Source organism: Oratosquilla oratoria, chromosome 27 (genome assembly GCF_046742065.1).
Source record: "Oratosquilla oratoria isolate Oo_2021 chromosome 27, ASM4674206v1, whole genome shotgun sequence".
Taxonomy (NCBI): Eukaryota; Metazoa; Arthropoda; class Malacostraca; order Stomatopoda; family Squillidae; genus Oratosquilla; species Oratosquilla oratoria.
The window spans coordinates 2164978-2184977 of record NC_134803.1 but is presented as its reverse complement, the minus strand read 5'-3'; the positions used below and the strand labels follow the sequence as shown (position 1 = coordinate 2184977).

The 20000-nt window shown below is 40.6% G+C and overlaps 1 protein-coding gene across 1 annotated transcript in view; it reads right to left on the bottom strand.

Annotated features, from left to right (window-relative positions):
* Positions 1-20000, bottom strand: part of LOC143040114 (blastula protease 10-like) — a 39773-nt gene that overhangs the window by 8543 nt on the left and 11230 nt on the right. Inside the window, exons 3-5 of the mRNA XM_076210807.1 lie at positions 19574-19766; positions 18341-18543; positions 17834-18025 (exon numbers count right to left, since the gene is read on the bottom strand). Coding sequence (XP_076066922.1) covers positions 17834-18025; positions 18341-18543; positions 19574-19766 — 588 coding nt within the window. The remainder of the gene's footprint in view (positions 1-17833; positions 18026-18340; positions 18544-19573; positions 19767-20000) is intronic.

The following is a 20000-nucleotide window of genomic DNA, read 5'->3' as shown; positions in this document are numbered from 1 at the left end:
AGGACTGTACGCCTCTCGACTGCTACATTGGCCAAACGAGAACGACATTGTCGAGAAGAATGTCTTTCCACTTGTCAAGTGGAGGCCCCAAACTACACCTACTAGAAAAACACAACACACAAATCACAAGAAAACTTCTAGAAGACAACACCGTCATTCTCGCCAAGGAATCAGAAAAGTCTAGACTTTTCTTCCTGGAAACACTTATTATACGAGACATACAACCAACTATTAACAGACAAGTGGAAGCCCCTACATTACTCCCCAGCATGAAGCCCCTCCCTAGGACTAGTAGCCCTCTCAACCACAACAACACACCTTCCAATCACACCGACACCCAAGTCCCTCTCCGACGTTCCGCCAGACTGATAGAGAGGACACTTGGCCCTCAACGGACATCTGCCCCACAGCAACAAAATCCCACACATGTATGTGACCTCTCCCCGTTTCTTACGTCGTGACCTCCCCCCGTGTCTTACGTTGTGACCTCTCCCAGAGCTTTCTTTCTATGTTTATTATGTCCTGTACTCTCTGTCTCTATTACATTGAAAATGTTAACTGCGTTTAGCGAAACGTCTGTAAATTCTTTCTCAACTAAAGTTCCTAATGTCTACTGGAAATCTATTATTCCGTCTGTCCTGTGATAACCAGAAATCCACGTTCAGAAGACTTGAAAGTCTACTTAAGAAGCTTTGTAGCGCCGAATGCGCAGTTGTTTTTAACAAAACATGTTTAAAAGAAAACCTGCTGCCAAGATTTACATATATATATATATATATATATATATATATATATATACATATATATGTATATACACACACACACACACACACACACACACACACATATATATATATATATATATATATATATATATATATATATACATATACATATATACTTTAAACCCAATATCGGAGAAATAAAATCAGAAGTACAGGAAAACTCCGATATTGGGTACATTTACAAATGTGTAGTTTCCCATATATGTGTATATATATATATATATATATATATATATATATATATATATATATATATATATAGATAGAGACATATTTTAACAACCACAATGCACTTTAATTCTAAGCCATCAAAGGTCAGCATGCTGCAATTGAAATGTGGTACTGCCCAGGACTTGAACCCGGTATCCTCATGACAAGTGCGGCAGTGACTTACCAACTAGGCTATCAAGAGAGAGATAAGTTCAGCGCATTTTTTTTCTAATATATTTGTATGGTCGAGATGATATACATATATATATATATATATATATATATATATATATATATATATAATATATATATATATATATGGCAGGATTGAATAGACACCAAGAAAATGCATTTCTGTTCTTATTTAATGCTTAATGTTATCAAAATTTACCTAATGTATTGTATTTACCTAGATTTATGTTTCAGATTACATGCAAGATTAATCAAGCATACCACGAACCAAAGGAGCAGTAGACCTATCTGAATTTCAGCGAAGTGGTATTGTGGGTCAACATAAAGGTGGACTTAGTCAACGCAAAATATCTGAAAATCTGTCAATAATCCTTTCTACTGTTAATAGAGTGATCGTAATTTTCACTAGAAGGGGGAAGAAGGGCACCGAAACCTCATTTAGGTCGTCCCGGGCCCTCACGTTGCAAGGCCTCTGACATAGCAGCACAACCTGATGTCAGTCCCAGAACAGCTGTCAGGTGTTTCCACAAGCTGGGTTACTATGGCAGAGCTGCAAGAAGGAAACCACTCCTTCGTCCAGCCAATATCAAACGCAGAAAGGATTGGGCTGTTAAGATGGTGGAGAGACCTGTGGTCTTTTGGAACACTATAATTTTCTCTGATGAGTCACGATTCGCATTATTTTCTGACAGTGGAAGAGTGTGGATCTTGAGACTCTGTAGTCAAGAGTTTGACCTCAAAAGACTGCAGCCAACAGTGAAACATGGGGTCATTTCAATAATAGTGTGGTGTGTAATTTGGAGTGATGGTCGATCAGAGCTTGTGGAGTGTCAAGGAAACATCAATTCAGGCAAATATGTTTCTATATTAAAGAAAGGACTCATTTCAATACTCTCCAGTGGTAAAATGAGTAAAAATGTCTTCCTATTTATGGAAGATAGAGCTCCTTCTCATACTGCTCAAGCAACACAAAAGTGGTTGATCCAAAATGGATCAGGATACTTCCATGGCCAAGTCAGTCCCCGGATATGAACCCTATTGAACACCTCTGGGGCATATTAGACTGACAACTTCGCAAAAAGAACAGGAAGCCATCTTCAAAGCCCGAACTCTTAGGATTACTACGGGAAACATGGCAAGAAATCCCTCAAGATGATATTCATAAACTAATCACTAGCATGCCTAGAAGGTTCCTTGCATGGAAAAAAGCAAAGGGGATGTCAACCAAGTATTAGTTATTTACATTGTGACCATTTATAAGCATTTTAATTGTATCAATTGCTTGTTTAATAAATTAAAGGATTTATCTTGGTGTCTATTCAATTCTGTCATGTCTGTATATATATATATATATATATATATATATATATATATATATACAGTATATGTATGCATACTTATATACATATGTTGAGACATTCTGACAGGTTGACGTAAGCGGAGTAGGAAACACAGGAGTCTTAGTCTTGAGTTTATTCCTGACTGGTTTCGCAGGTATGCTTGTTTTTAAAAAAGCATACCTGGAAAACTAGTCAGGAATAAACTCAAGACTAAGACTCCTGTGTTTCCTACTCCGCTTACGCCATACACACACACACACACACACACACACACACACACACACACACACACATACACACACACACACACACACACACACACACACACACACACACACACACACACATATATATATATATATATATATATATATATGTATATATATATATATATATATATATATATATATATACCGGTAGATGTATATATGTATACATAGACATATATAAAGACATAAATATATGTGTATATATACATATATATATATATATATATATATATATATATATATATATATATACAGGGTGTTCGGGATAAATTTGATAATTCTTTATCTTCTGTTATTTCAGAGCCATTTGAAGGATTTAGTAGCAGTACAGTGCAACGGATAGCTGATTCTGTGTTCTATTGGTGGGTATGAAAGCTAGAGAGCAAGGATGACTGGAAAGGACCAGAATATTGGAAGAGAGTGACCTGCATCATGTTGATTCAGGCCGGATTAAAAAATTCGGAAATCTTAGCTGCAGCTCAGTGCTCCTTGTATACCTTGAAGACCGTGAGATGTGAGGTGGAGAATTGTGATGGAGATGTGGAGGCAGTGGCTAGTAGGATCATAGCAGGTGTTCTAACTTTGTCGGCACAACGAAATTCATCGAGAAGATGAAAAAAAAGTGCAGCAAGATAATGCGGACTTTGGCGAGAGAGATGGGCGTTGGAGTGGCGACTATGAAGAAAGTGCTGAAGTGCAAGGGCCAACTACTCACCGCTAGACCCCAAGACAACCGCCTTACGAAATCCAAGAAACTCCTTAACAAGGTCAAACACCCAATCGAGCCGGGGGTGCTCTGATATTTCTCAGACGAGAACTTCTGCCAGGACCAGTTGCACAACGCGCAGAACAACAGGTGGCTAGCCTACAGTCCGCACGAAGTTCCGTGCTTCATAAGACCAAGTTCCCTCAAACTGTGATGGTTTTTGGGTGTGTTCCCAGCGAAGGCCACGTCATGCCGCCCCACATCTTTGAAGAGGGATTGAGACTCACTTCAGATGGCTATATTGGGTTGCTGCCCAATACTGTCAATCGCTGGATGGAGAGGGTGGCTGCGGGAAGACCATACGTGTGGCAGCAGAACTCAGCTCTGTGTCACACCTCCGGGAAAACCCAACAGTAGCTGACTGAGAATTTCTACGACTTCACCAGTCTCAACATCTGGCCCCCCAACTCACCTGATTGCAACCCCAGGTGGGGCGCAGTTGAAAAAGACACCAATCGCACCGCCTGCAACACCAAGGACGAGCTGATTGCCAGGAACAATCTGGTGTTCAGGCATCACTCGAAGGACAGCGTGAGGGCCATGTGCTGCAGGTTCAGGTCCCGCCTGGAGGCCATGGTGGAGGCTTAGGGCAGCTTCTTTGAGTGAGCTGTATCTAGCAAGGGATTCACTAAGATATGCTCTTTGATTTTTGAGAAGACATAAAATTTTTACCAAGATATGAAGTTTTTCTTTCCTTTACGAAAAATGTCAAATTTATCCCGAACACCACATATATTTATGTATACATATATATATATATATATATATATATATATATATATGTGTGTGTGTGTGTGTGTGTGTGTGTGTGTGTGTATTTACCTAGTTGTACCTAGTTGTATTTTACGGGAAGGGGAGCTATGCTCGTGGTGTCCCGTCTTCATATCTCATTTTATCTATACTATTTTTAAATTCATTTATTTTTTTTGCTCACACCACTTTCTCATCTAACTTGTTCCAACTGTCTATTACTCTGTGAGGAAAGCTGTTCTTTTTCAAATCTCTTCTATAGCTGTCTTTTTTTATTTTCTTTCCGTGTCCTCTTGTATTTCTGTCATCCCATTTTATCAGATTCTCTCTATCAGTAATTTCTATGCCTTTCATGATTCTGTAAATAGCTATCAAATCTCATCTCTCTCTTCTTTGCTCTAGTGTCTGTAGTTCAAGTTTTTCTAGTCTCTCTTCATATGATAGTTTTGAGAGTGTTGGTGCCAATTTTGTAATTGCTCTTTGTATTCTTTCAAGTTTTTTTTATACACTTTTTTGTACTTGGTGACCATATCGTTGCTGCATATTCCAATCTTGGTCTTATCAGGGTGATTAGGATTTTCTTCACCATTTCTTCATCCAGGTATGTAAATGCAACTTTGATTGTTCTTATCAAATTATAAGTTTCTCCAAAAATCTTATTTATATGTTTCTCAGGTGACATATTATTCATAACAATGACTCCCAGGTCCTTCTCATTTTCTACTTTTTTTATTCCTTCTTCTCCCAATTTATATGCTCCTGTTATTCTGTTTTTGCTTTTTCCAAATTCCATTATACTACACTTTTTTGTATTGAACTCCATCTCCCACTTCCTACTCCATTCCTGTACTCTATCTAGATCTCTCTGTAGCGATTCACAATCTTCTTCAGTTTTCACTCTTTTCAGTAGTTTTGCATCATCTGCAAAGAAGCTCATATAGCTTTCAATTCCTTCATCCATATCATTAATATATATAGCAAACATTATTGGGGCCAGAACTGTTCCCTGCGGAACACCGCTTATTACTTCATCCCATTTTGAGTGCTGGTTTCTTATCACTACTCTCATTTTTCTTTCTTGCAAAAAGTCTTCCATCCAATTTAGTAGTTTGCCCTGTATTCCTCCTTCAGTTTCTAATTTCTTAAGCAACTTCTTATGTGGTACTTTGTCAAAAGCTTTCTTTAGGTCTAGAAATGCACAGTCCGCCCATCCATCTCTTTCTTGTATTATATCTATTAGCCTTGAATAGAAATATATTTAATTGGTGACGCATGATCGTCTTTGTCTGAATAATTGCCTTGGATTTAACACTTTGTTTTTTTCTAAATATTTTACCCATCTACTTTTGATAATTCTTTCACAAATTTTTGCTATTGTACTTGTTAGAGAGACTGGTCTATAGTTGGTAGGTTCTTCTTTATTTCCTCCTTTATATATAGGTACTATATTTGCTTTTTTCCAATCTTCTGGAACTTTTCCTTCTTTCAAGGAACTATTTAGTATGCTATGTATTTTGTCTGCCAGTTCATTCCTGCATTCTTTCAGTATCCAGTTTGCTATTTCATCTGGTCCATGCGATTTTCTGACATCAAGATTACTCAAGTGTGTTAATATTTCATTCTTTGTTACTTCTATTTTTTCTATAGGGGGGACTTTCTCTTTCCATTCGTTCTCTTCAGGTTGTATGTTCTCCCTTGTAAACACTGATTTAAAATGTTTGTTCATAATTTCCGCCATTTCCATTTCCTCAGTGTATTCAACTCCCTCTTGTCTTAATTTCTCCAAGTCTTGTTTGTTTTTCAATTTATTGTTTACAAATCTGTAGAATAGTTTTGGTTGATCTTTACACTTTTCTATGATATCTTTTTCATATTTTCTCTTTTCCTCTCTGCACGTTTGTACATATTCATTTCTATAACAGGTATATATTTTCCATTTTTCAGGTCTTCTGTCTTTTTTCCATCTGATCCAGGCTTTGTCTCTTTTGTCTTTTAACTCCCTACAACTTTTGTTGTACCAGCATTTTACATATTCTTTTTCTTGTTTTTGTCTTGGGACATACTTTTCCACTCCTTTTTTGTAAATTTTTGTCAAAATATTCCATTTCTCTTCTACTGTTGTTTCTTCTTTGTATATTTCTTCCCAGTTTTCCTTTTGAAAGAATTCTCTTATTTTTATCAAAGTTTGTTTTTTCATACATCATTCTTCCTTTTCTATATTGTTCATTTCTTTTCATATATTTTTCTTCATTAAGTTCCAGTTCAATCAATATGTGGTCACTTTTACTTATTGGTGTTTTATATTCAATTTTGTCCACTATTCTAGGTTCGGATGTAATTATTAGGTCTAGTCTCGATGGCTCTTCTTCATTTCTATACCTAGTGTTCTCCTGTATCCATTGTGTCATTGTATGGTCAGTAACCATCTCAAGTAGAGCGTTTCCCCATGAGCCGTCTCCACCCTTTACTGTCATTTCTTCCCAGCAGATTTCTTTGCAATTAAAGTCGCCCATCATAACTATTTTTCCTCCCTCTTCCATTATCTTGTTTAATGTTATCTTTGTGTCCTCTAACATACTTTTATGTTCACTCTCTTCCCATGAGGCTGTTTTCGGGGGCACATAATTTATCACAAACTTTCTGCTCTTCTTATCTCTGTCTTCTACTTCCATCATTATCATCTCTACTGTATTCTTTCCATATGTGACACACTTCATGTTTATATCTTTCTTAGTCAGGAACATAATTCCAACCCCTTCCTTTTTCACTCTGTTTCTAATCCAATAATTATATGCATCATGTCCTACACTGTTGGGTGGTAGTGGACCTTTTAATTTTGTTTCTACAATTCCCATTATGTCTGGTTCTTTTTCTTTCAAATAATCATTCAGCTCATTCAATCCTGTTATTAATCCATCTATATTTGTGTAAGACACTCTTAGTTTTCTGCCACTTCCATTGTGTTCTCTGTTTCCCTTTTGTTTTTCTCTTGTATGTCGACTTTCTTTAGTTTCATATTCACTACTCTCCAATAGAATCTCTCTTTCTCTGACTCCGTTCTGTTCTCGTTTTTTTCCTTAGCTTCAAGTCTTTTCAGTTTTTCTTCCTCTCTTTCCTCTTTATTCATTTCCCTTTTTATCTATACCTTTTTATATTGTTCACTTGTTGCTAGTTTCCCTGTTTTGGATAAGATATTCTCTGCCGTAGTTTGTGACCTGAATTTAATCTTAATTGGTCTGGTCTTGTCTGTACTATATTTCCCGAGCCTGAATTTCTCTTCGATTTGTTTCATTATTTCTGGTTCATCTTCCTGAACTAATTCTAGTAAATTTCTTACTTTTTCATTTTCCTCTTTGATTCTTGTGTTCTATCTGGGTTATGTTTCTCTTCCATTTCTAATATAACTATACATTTCTTTCTGTCTGCTAAGTCTCTTACTATATTCTCCTTCTGTCTCATCACTTTAATAACTAAGTTTTCAGTTTGTTCATTCATTTGCTGTCTGATTATGTCAGTGAATGCAACTTTGCTATTTTCTTGGATTTTTTTAACAACCCTCCTTGTTGTCCTTATTATTCTCCTTTAAGACTTTATTCTCTTCTTTTACTTCTTTTAACTGTTTTTTTAATTCTTCAATTTCCTTAGTTAAGTTTTTGTTCGCCTTCTCTAGTTCTTCCAATTTTTCAACCCTCCGTACAATGTTGTTAACATGACCGAACCTACGCTCCAAGTCCTCGATCATCTTATCGACCTTCTCTTCTAGTCTTGTCAGTCGGGGGGGGGGGGGGTTGTGTCCCCCCCACCCTCTTTAAATCCCTGGAAAATATTCTCATCACTTTCTACTGTATTGCTCTTATCTATACTTCTAATCTTTACATTTTTATTAGACATTTCATCGTCGCTCAGCTGGTCGGGGGGCCGTTTGTTTACCTTTCGCCTGTCTGCCTGGGCCAAGTCCTCTCCTTCCTCATTTCCTTCCATTTCCCTCAGCAATCCCTCCCCTTCTCCTCTTTCCCTACTTTCCCACTACCCCACGAGCAATTTCCCCCCCACCCTGTAAATACAATAGGCACTTCTCTTTGCGTTGGGATCCACGAAACTTCAATTTTCTTCAGAACGTCTTCTAAGCCGTCCGTTCGTTGAAGTGTGTGTGTGTGTGTGTGTGTGTATTTACCTAGTTGTATTTTACGGGAAGGGGAGCTATGCTCGTGGGGTCCCGATGTGAGTGTGTGTGTGTGTGTGTGTGTGTGTGTGTGTGTGTGTGTGTGTGTGTGTGTGTGTGTGTGTGTGTGTGTGTGTGTGTATTTACCTAATTGTATTTACCTAGTTGTATTTTGCAGGAAGGGGAGCTACGCTCGTGGTGTCCCGTCTTTGTATCTCGCAGTGTCTAGTTTGCTCTTAAACTCATGAATGATTTTTGCGTACACTATTTCGTTGTCCAGTTTGTTCCAAGTGTCTACCACTCTATGTGGAAAACTGTTTTTCTTCAGATCTCTTCTATAACTATGGTTTTTTTTCTTTCCTTGTCCACTTGTGCTTTTCTTGTCCCAGTTTAACAAGTCCTCTCTATCGAGTATTTCTGTGCCCTCCATGATTCTGTAGATGGTCAATAGGTCACCTCTCTCTCTTCTTTGCTCCAGAGTCGGTAATTCCAGTTTAGCCAGTCTCTCCTCATATGGCAAGTTTGCAAGTGCAGGTGCCATTTTTGTGGCTGCTCTCTGGATTCTTTCTATTTTCTTTATATTCTTTTTGGTACTGGGTGACCACAATGTCGCCGCATATTCTAGTTTAGGCCTTATCAGTGGGACCAATATTTTTTTTAATAATTTCTTCGTCCAAATTTGTAAATGCCAATTTTATTGATCTTAGTAAGTTGTAGGATTCTCCGACAATTTTGTTTATCTGTTTATCGTAGGAAAAGTTGAGATAATTACACCCAAATCTTTTTCGGATCTCTCCTTCTTTACCTCCTTGGTTTCAATTTTATATTGTCCTGATATTTTATTTTTGCTTTTTCCAAACTCCATTATGCTACACTTGTTAATATTGAAGTACACTTCCCATTTCTTGCTCTAGTTCCATACCTAATTCAGGTCTTCCTGCAGTGATTCGCAATCCTTTTCAATTTTTACTTTCCTTAACAGTTTGGCGTCGTCTGCAAAGAAGCTCATGTAACATTTCACATCATCATCCATGTCATTCACATAAATAGCAAACATTATTGGAGCCAATACAGATCCTTGCGGTACTCCACTGATCACTTATTTCCAACCTGAATATTTTTCTGTGTGTGTGTGTGTGTGTGTGTGTGTGTGTGTGTGTGTGTGTGTGTGTGTGTGTGTGTGTGTGTGTGTGTGTGTGTGTAATTCACAACGGTCTTTGATCACGTGTCGGACTCGTGATCAACAGTTATTAACCTCCCGGATGAGAGCTCAGAGCTCGTATGACCGATCTATGGGTAATACTATCACCTTACACGCACACACACACCCAACTCCCCGCCCACAAGAGTCGGAGTAATACCCCGCAGCGAAGCGATACTGAAATTATTTCAGCTCTGGGCGGGAGTCGAACCCGGACCGCCGTAGTGGCAGGCGAGAACTCTAACCACAACGTGTGTGTGTGTGTGTGTGTGTGTGTGTGTGTGTGTGTGTGTGTGTGTGTGTGTGTGTGTGTGTGTGTGTGTGTGTGTGTGTGTGTGTGTGTGAGAGAGAGAAATCACATGAATTCGTGATTCTAATTATGCAGAAAAACCACCTAGGAAAATAATAATTTAATGACCGAGCGCTTTCGTACCCTGAGGATGTCTAAATAGACGAAAGCGCTTGGTCATAAATTTATTATTTTCCTTGGTGGTTCATTTAATCGGTGATCCCCCCCTTTCCGTCTCCTCATGACGAAAAAGAGAAAACGGGGAGAAAACCCTTCAGGGCTGCGTCAAAATATCATTCACACATACTGTAAGCTCTTCCTAACCCCCATCCCCTATCCACTCCCTTTCATTCATCACAGCATCATCCATACGCAACCATTCTTTACTCACTTCTATCTTCCGTCTTCTCCCTTCCTTTCTCAATAGACGTCCCCACTTTTCTCAACGCCCCTTCACCCCATCCATCTCATCCTTGGTCGCCCCCTCATGTTCACTCCTCCACCTCTGCCTTCCATACCTCTTTAACTAATCTTTCTTCACTCATTATTTCCATGTGTCCAGACCATCCTAATACTCTTTCATCAGCCCTCTCTCCCAACTCCCTTTTCCACCCCCACTCTCCTCCGCACCTCCTCGTTTTTTATTCTATCCAACCAACTAATCCCTACCGTGCTTCTCAGGCATTTCATCTCAAACACATTTAAACTCTTCCTCTCTCATGCTCCATGTTTCTGGCCCGTGCAGTGCTGTCGGCACAATCATCCTTTCATACAATCTCTTGGCATCAATTACCAAATATCTATCTCATTAGACCTTTTAATCCCCCAAGGCATTTACTTGCTTCTCTCAATCTACATTCCACCTCCACCTCTACTCCTCCCTTTTCCACCATATGTGCCTCCAAGTATTTAAAGCTATCCACTTCCTCCATCCTCTCTCCTTAATACTCACTTCCAAATTGCTGCCGTCTTCTCCCCTTATCTTCTCACCTTATCTCATCACCTTACTTTCACCCATATTTACACACAACTCTCCCCCCCACACACACACACATTCCCAAACTTCGTCACAAACATCCTTAATCCCTCCTCAGTTCCTACTACAAGCACACTGTTGTCAGTAAACAGCAACTAGCTTACCTCCCACTTTCTCCACTTTCTTTAACCATCTCCAGTCCCCTGCCCATTACCCTTGCATTTACCTCTCGCACCACCCCATACATATACACATCGAACAGTCATGGTGACATGACACATCCCTGGTGAAGTCCCACCTTTACCTGAAGCCACTCGTTCTCTCCATTTCTAATTCTAACACAGGTTCTACTACTCTCGTAAAAACTCCTGAATGCACTTAACAGCTTTCCCCCTATCCCATATATCTGCGAATCCTCCCACAGTTCCTTTATACCCTATTAAGCCTTTTCGAAATCCGTAGAGACCCCAAAAAACATCCTTACCCTTTGATAAAGCTTTCTCACATATCTGTCAGACCACAAAAATCTGATCCACGCATCCCCTACCATTCCTTAAACCACTCTGTTCCTCACCAATTACTCCCTATGTTCCTCACCTAATCCTCTCAACTACACTCTCAATAAACTGATTCCTCTGAAAATTCTACACTCACATATGTCCCCTTTTCGATTGTAAAGCGGAATTATACAGGTACTCTTCCAGTCCTCCGGCACGCTACACTCTTCTAGACAAACATTAAACAACCTCACCAACCACTCCACCATCACTGTACCTCCCTTCTTTAGATATTCTGCATGACACCTATCTAACCCAGATGCCTTGCCTACTCTCATAATTTTAATAAATGCTTTCACCTCATCTTTTCTTATTTCTCCCCCAATTTCCTCATGCCTCACTGTAATGTTCTTAACGTCTCTCATTACAACTACTTTTCCATTGCTCTTCTCCATATTTAGAAACTTCCTAAATACTCTGCCCATCTTCCTCTTACCACAATTTTTCCCATTATCATCTCTCCGTCTGCGCTTTTTATCATTTCTTCTATACTTGATTCACCTCCTCTTCCTCTCTTAATTTCTTTCCAATTAATCTTTTTATTACTTTCAGTAATTTCTGTCATACTCTTCCCCATGTTGCACGCTGCTCTCCTTTATGCCTCCTTTATCTTACTTTTTCCTCCTTCTCTTTTTTCTTTGTACCTCTCATATATTTCTCTCGCTCTATTCTGCAACCAGTCAGTGAATGCTTGCTTCTTGTACAACCTTCTTTGCTTCCTCATCCCACCACTCACTACCCTTCATTTTATTTCCTCCCATCCTTCTTGTTCCACACACCATCTTTGCACACCCTATGACTCCCTCCTTGAACCATCCCCACTCCTCCTCCACCCCTAGCGCTACTACTTTACTTCCTTCCACTCTTCTCATAGCCTTTTGTTGTCCTCCTCATTTTCCTTCTCATTTAAGCAGTTTACTCTAAGCACCTCTTTACCTTCTGCTCTTTTCCTCTTTCTCCATCTATCCACCATTCTCATCATACCTTCCACCAGAAAATGATCTGATATTCCCTCACTCTTTCCCCTTAGAACACGTACATTAAAAAATATCCCTATTCTTCTCCTGGATACCACTATAGTCCATTAAACCCTATCAACCACCATTCCCTCCACCACCCTCTCCCATGTGTACTTATGCTTAACTTTCTTTCTTAACACTGTTACCTATCATCAACTCTCTAAACACATTTCCACCATCAACTCTCCACTGCGATTTTTCCCTGGAATTCCACACTTCCCAACCAATCCGTCTATTGGTTCATCTCCTACTCTAGTATTGAGATCTCCCAACACTACATTGACATTTCTCCCTAAACCCTCTATACACTCATTTGAATCTATCCAAGAAACCTCCTTTTCCTCTGCACTCTTCTCTCAATCAGGTCTATATCCATTTACAAAGACCCACATCTCCCTTACCAGTTTCACCTTCATCCACATTAACCTTGAAGAAACCTCCTTCCACTCTACCACACGCTTACCTATCTCTCCACTTACTTGTATGCCACCTCTTCCCTACCTCGTCCTCACCTCACTCCCGACATCCTCCCCGCTACACTCCCAAACTCAAACTCACCTTTCCCTTTCAACTTATTTTCACTCAATGACAATACATCCATCTTTCTTCTCACAGACATACTGCCTATCTCTTTCCTTTTACTCTTATTTGCATCACACCACGCACATATACATACACCCAAACAAACACACACACACACACACACACACACACACACACACACACACACACACACACACACACACACACACACACACACACACACACACACACACACACACACACACACACACACACACACACACACACACACACACACACACACACACACACACACACACACACACACATACACACACACATACACACGCACACACACACACACACACACACACACACACACACACACACACACACACACACACACATACACACACACACACACACACACACATGTATATATATATATATATATATGTATGTATATATATGTATGTATATATATATATATATATACATATATACATATATATATATATGTATATATATGTATATATATATATATATATATAATATGAAAAAGGTGGAAAAAGAGAGTCACGGGTCTCGTTCCGAGTTTATTCCTGAACGGTTTCGCTTGTAGCTTCTTCTGAAGAAGCTACAAGCGAAACCGGACAGGAATAAACTCGGAGCGAAACCCGTGACTCTCTTTTTCCACCATTTTCAACTTGTCACAATGTCTCAACACACACACACACACACACACACACACACACACACACACACACACACACACACACACACACACACACACACACACACACACACACACACACACACACATATATATATATATATATATATATATATATATATATATATATGTATATATATATATGTATATATATGTATATATATATATATATACAACACACACACACGCACACACACACACACACACACACACACACACACACACACACACACACACACACACACACACACACACACACACACACACACACACACACACACACATATATATATATATATATATAGATAGATAGATAGATAGATAGATAGATAGATAGATAGATAAAAGTGTGTGTGTATATATATATATATGTATGTATATACATACATCCATATGCCAACGGCTTTTTCCCCCTTACGAGGGAGGTAGCCAAAAAAACCGCATCAAGTCCACTCCACATACACCACTCCCATTCACCCCCTCACTCTCTTATCTTGGCTCCTCCTAGATGACGGGTCATCCCTGCATCTCACACACTGCCATGGGTTAGAAGTAATGAAGCAAGACATAGCACATCTACAGCAAAGCCGCTTCATTTAATCGGAGGCCCCCCTCTCCATCCCCTCATGGAGAAAAAGAGAAGACGGGGAGAAGACCCTTCGGGCTGCGTGAAAATATCATTCACACATAACCTTTTCCTAACCCCCCATCCCCCACTCACTTCCTTTCATGCATCACAGCCTCATCCATACACAGCCATTCTCCATTCACCCTTGTCTTCTGTCTTCTTCCTTCCTAAATCAACACACATTCCCCTCTTTCCCAGTGCTCCTTTTAATCCATCCATCCATCACATGTTCACTCCTTCCAACTCTGCCTTCCACACCTCATTTACTAATCTTTCTTCACTCATTCTTTCCATGTGTCCAAACCATCCCAATACTGAAACACAAAGGCAAAAGCCGACAAGACTGTGAGAATCAACATCGTGTGAGATCGAAAGCTCTATTGGTACGACGTTTCGCTTGTTACCGCTTTTTCAAGTACAGACATATGGCAAACACTCTGAGTACATATAGGCCGACGGGGAAGGAACTGGGAGAGGTTATCAGGGAGGGGTGGGTGGTAGGTGGAGGGGCGGAGGGGGGTGAGAAGGGGATGGGTGGGACTTGGTGGAGATAAAGGAGGACATTTCGGACAGTTTGTTGAAATGGACTAAGGGGGACATTTCATACATTTGTATAATGCGGGTAACAGATGGATGATAGGAGGGGCGATGTTGAACATGCCTCTGTTCTGCTCAATGGTTTTGAAGCTTTGAATGGCGGCCGCTTCCAGGCATTTCCTCCTCACCCTGTCTGGTTTACTAAAAAGAAGCTCTGCGTTATCCCAATCCATCAGGTGGTCGTTAGTGTTCCGGTGGATAACACAGGATGATTCTTAGGAAATCAGAAACTGGTAAGTCTTTACTTCACCTCCTGCCAAACCTCCTACGTCCAGCCACCCTGTATGGGCTCCCAAAAACCCACAAGCCCAATATACCCATGAGACCCATTACATCAGGGATCGGGAGTGCGCCACACAAACTGGCAGGTACGCTGGCCAAACATTTGTCTCGCCTTTTGGGTACCATCAGCGGTGCTCATTTGAAACACTCAGGGGACCTATTGAGTAGAAATAAGGACGTTCCTGCTCGCAACAAAAAGCTGGCCAGCCTGGATGTAACTTCTTTATTCACACGTGTCCCGACCCTCAAAGCGATTGACCTCCTTAGGGCTAAAATCACTAGTTCCGACACTGACCTCCCTATTCCCCCCAGTGACTTTGTGGATTTAATACAGCTTTGTGTCCAATTCAATTATTTCAAATTCCAGGACCATTACTTTCACCAAAGGTTTGGCATGGCCATGGGCTCTCCTTTGAGCGCTGTCCTTGCCAACCTGTTCATGGAATTTCTGGAAGCAGGGCCTTTCTCAGATATCGTTCCTGGCAACGTAGTATGGCTTCGCTATGTGGATGACATACTACTAATTTCCCCCAGACGGTTTGACATCCCCAAACTCCAAGCGGCACTGAACGAGGTTGAGCCATCCATCCAGTTCACCTTGGAGGAAGTCAACGATTCCCTTCCATTTTTGGATACCCTTATCATCAAACATGATAATCTTTTAAAATTTACAGTCTACAGGAAACCAACCAATAAGGACGATTTGACTCACTTCCTTTCCCACCATGACCTCAGTATTAAGAAAGGTGTAGTTATAGGTTTCTACCTCAGAGCTCTCAGAATTTGTAGCCCTGAATTCTTAGAGGACGAGTTTAGGCACATAAAGGAGGTCTTTCAGAAATTAAAATATCCAGAGTGCATCATCCACCAGTGCACGAAAAAGGCACTCAAAATAATGGAAGGGTGGGTACCAACGAAAGATCCAGCTAGGAGGCTTATCCTTCCAGCCAGCAGCGTCACCACCACCCTCACCCGGACACTTGGGCGTTGCAACATTTAGGTAGTGGGCCAGTCCAGCAAGACTATCAAAGAGCTCTCTAAAAGGAGTGACAGCCAGGACGAGATGTGGGGAAAAAACGCTGGTGTCTACCGCATACCCTGTGCTGCATGTGATAAAGTATATATCGGCGAGACCTCCCGTGACCTGAAGACCCGGATTCGGGAGCATCGCTACGATTCCCGGTACAACATCACCAACGCCTGTGTTATCCACCGGAACACCAACGACCACCTGATGGATTGGGATAACGCAGAGCTTCTTCTTAGTGAACCAGACAGGGTGAGGAGGAAATGCCTGGAAGCGGCCGCCATTCAAAGCTTCAAAACCATTGAGCAGAACAGAGGCATGTTCAACATCGCCCCTCCTATCATCCATCTGTTACCCGCATTATACAAATGTATGAAATGTCCCCCTTAGTCCATTTCAACAAACTGTCCGAAATGTCCTCCTTTATCTCCACCAAGTCCCACCCATCCCCTTCTCACCCCCCCTCCGCCCCTCCACCTACCACCCACCCCTCCCTGATAACCTCTCCCAGTTCCTTCCCCGTCGGCCTATATGTACTCAGAGTGTTTGCCATATGTCTGTACTTGAAAAAGCTGTAACAAGCGAAACGTCGTACCAATAGAGCTTTCGATCTCACACGATGTTGATTCTCACATCCTAATGCTCTTTCATCAACCCTATCTCCCAAACCCCTTTCCACCTCCACTCTCCTCCTCACCTCTTCGTTTCTCACTCTATCCAGCCTAGTAACCCTTACCATACCTCTCAGGCATTTCATCTTAAACACATTCAAACTCTTCCTCTCTTATGTTCTATGTTTCTGCTCCATACAATGCTGTCGGCACAATTACTCCTTCATACAATCTCCTCTTAGCATCCATTCCCAAATGTCTGTTTCTCATTACACTTTTTAATCCCCCAAGGCATTTACTTACTTCTCTCAATCTACATTCTACCTACATCTCCATTCCTCACTCTCCTGCCACATTCGCACCCAAGTAACTGAAGCTATTCACTTCTTCCAGCCTCTCTCTTAATACTTACTTCCAATTATCTGCTGCATTCTCCCCTTATACATCTCATCACATTTATCTTCAACTTCCTTGTTTTGCACACCCTTCCAAACACTACCACCAACTTCCTTAATCCTTCCTCTGATCCTGCCACAACCGCAGTGTTGTCAGCAAACAACAACTGGTTCATCTCCCATTTTCTCCATTCTCTTTAACCATCTCCGATCCCCGGCTCATTACCTTTGCGTTTATCTCTCGCACCACCCCATCCATACATAAATTAAACAGCCAAGGCGACATAACGCATCCCTGGCAAAGTCCCACCTTTACCGCAAACCACTCACTCTCTCTCCATTGGAATCACATTGTGTTGGAGAGTTGACGAAGAAGATTATCAGGAAGTGACACTTCTGGAACTTCCTTATGATTTAGAATATACTCTCATACATATACTCCATATATTTTACATTGCTAGTTTTCCCTTTGACCTCTTTGATGGCTATGATAAAGTAGATGTAGATGATAGTCTCTCTTACCTTGGACCCATAATGCATGACTGAAGTATAGTCATAAGGAACATCGGTGAGAGTTGTCCTTATCTTGAAATTACCGGTCTTGTCAGACTCAATGTTCTCGAAGTTGATGATGACGTAGTCATCACGATCTGACCTCGATTGCTCATGGTAGAAGCCCAAAGCATGGCCGACCTCATGGGCAACAGTGCCCAGCTACTCAGAGTTACAAAGAAAATGGATTAGTTTATATTCATTTGGGTGCTTTATGGGGGTGTCTATAGACATTTGTAAGCCGCTGATATTACAGTACATACTAAAATTATGATAGTAAAAACTGAGACTCTTTGTAAGATGAGGCAATAGTGCCCGATTGCTCAGACTCACAAAAAAAAAAAAAAAAAAAAATGTGTTGTTCATATTATTTCAAGTGCTGCACAGCAGTATGACATTCTTTGCCCACTAAAACCAGTCCAACCTATCTCGACTTAAGGACAACCAATATAGATTGAGTTTACTTTATTTCCTTACTCCAAGGCACTCGTTCCCAATGGATATTTTTTGTCCTGAAGATTGGCCGTAGTTTCGGCCAATAAAACTCCAGCAGCCTGACTCTCGCACAATATTGAGATGGTTGATAGGCTTATCCGCTGACTTTAGTTTCTTGAATACGATGCAAGTATTCTCTCTCCAGTGTCTTATGGCCGCCATGACTCTGTCTTGATAGTCGAGATCTGGAAAGAAAACCTCTTAGGTATGGAGGAAGTGACCCAACCTCCTGCAGTAGATTGCTGTATGAACCAGGTGTAACAAATCAATCATAAAGACTACGGAAGAGAGAAATGTGGTAATAGATTTTTTGAATGGTGACTAGTGAGGAGTGAATTTACACTTTCGTTAGTAACAAACAGCGACTCCACCCTTGGGGACAATATTGCACTCAAGAGGCGAAGTCATAGAAATTGCACAACAGGAGAGATTTAAGGAGGGTAGTAGAACGGAGGGACAGTAAAAGTTAAATATCATAATCATTCCTTTTTAAGTGAAGATTAATCTTCAGTCGTGCAAAAATTGTGAGTAACCTGGTCCTCAGGAATGTCACTAAGTCCCCTAAGATAACGGCTGCGTAAAGCCCGATACGGGCACTAGTCGGCGAAAGTGGAGGGAAAATGATAAAAGTGGGCGAGAATCTCTAAGACCTTCTATAGCCATCTAATTGATTTGTTGCCCCCCCTGAAACAGTCTAAATAAGCTGAGGTGCAAAAAGACATGTGTTGCAGGATTTGAGCTTTTGAACCACTAATGATGAATCACTGTTTAGTAGGAAATGCTGCATTAAAAAATTCTTCGAGGATGTATCCTGCCAAGCAGTGTCTTTGTTCTCAACTTCACTGTAGAGGGGCAGCACTACACCTTCCGTGATTAGAGTTTCTAAGCAGAAGGTTGCAGGCAAATAAAGACCTGGGAAACATTAATGAATCTAAGAGAGAAGAAGAGATAAGAAAAAGGGAAGAAAATACATATAGACCTGGGAAACATTAATGAATCTAAGAGAGAAGAAGAAATGAGAAAAAGAGAAGAAAATACATATGGACCTGAATCCTCTCTGCCCATAAAGAAAAACCTACTCTAACTATAAAAGGAATAAATCTACACATCAATAACAGTTATGGGTAATTTATTCTTGAAAGAGATGATACAAAATGGCGTCGTATAATTCATAACTGCTCTGCCTCAGAAACATTTATTCAGTATCAGACCTACCTTGGTCATTGATATAGAAAGGCACAACAACTATGCCCCTTTTGTTCTTCGGCCAAAGACGCTCTGTGTTCGTAGTCCCCTTCCGGGTCTCGACATCTTCAATAGTCTGATAGAGAGGATCAAAGACTATGTCTCCTTCGATGAAAGGCAAACCGTAGGGTCCTACATCAGGATTCAGTATATCATAACGACCCTGACAAAATTCCATACCAAACAAATTGAATATATCAAATGATTTGGGTAAATCAAACAAATTAAACAATATACATGCACATATCTATCTATCTATCTATCTACACACACACACACACACACACACACACACCCCCACACACACAAACACCCACCCACACACCCACACACACACACACACACACACACACACACACACACACACACACACACACACACACACACACACACACAC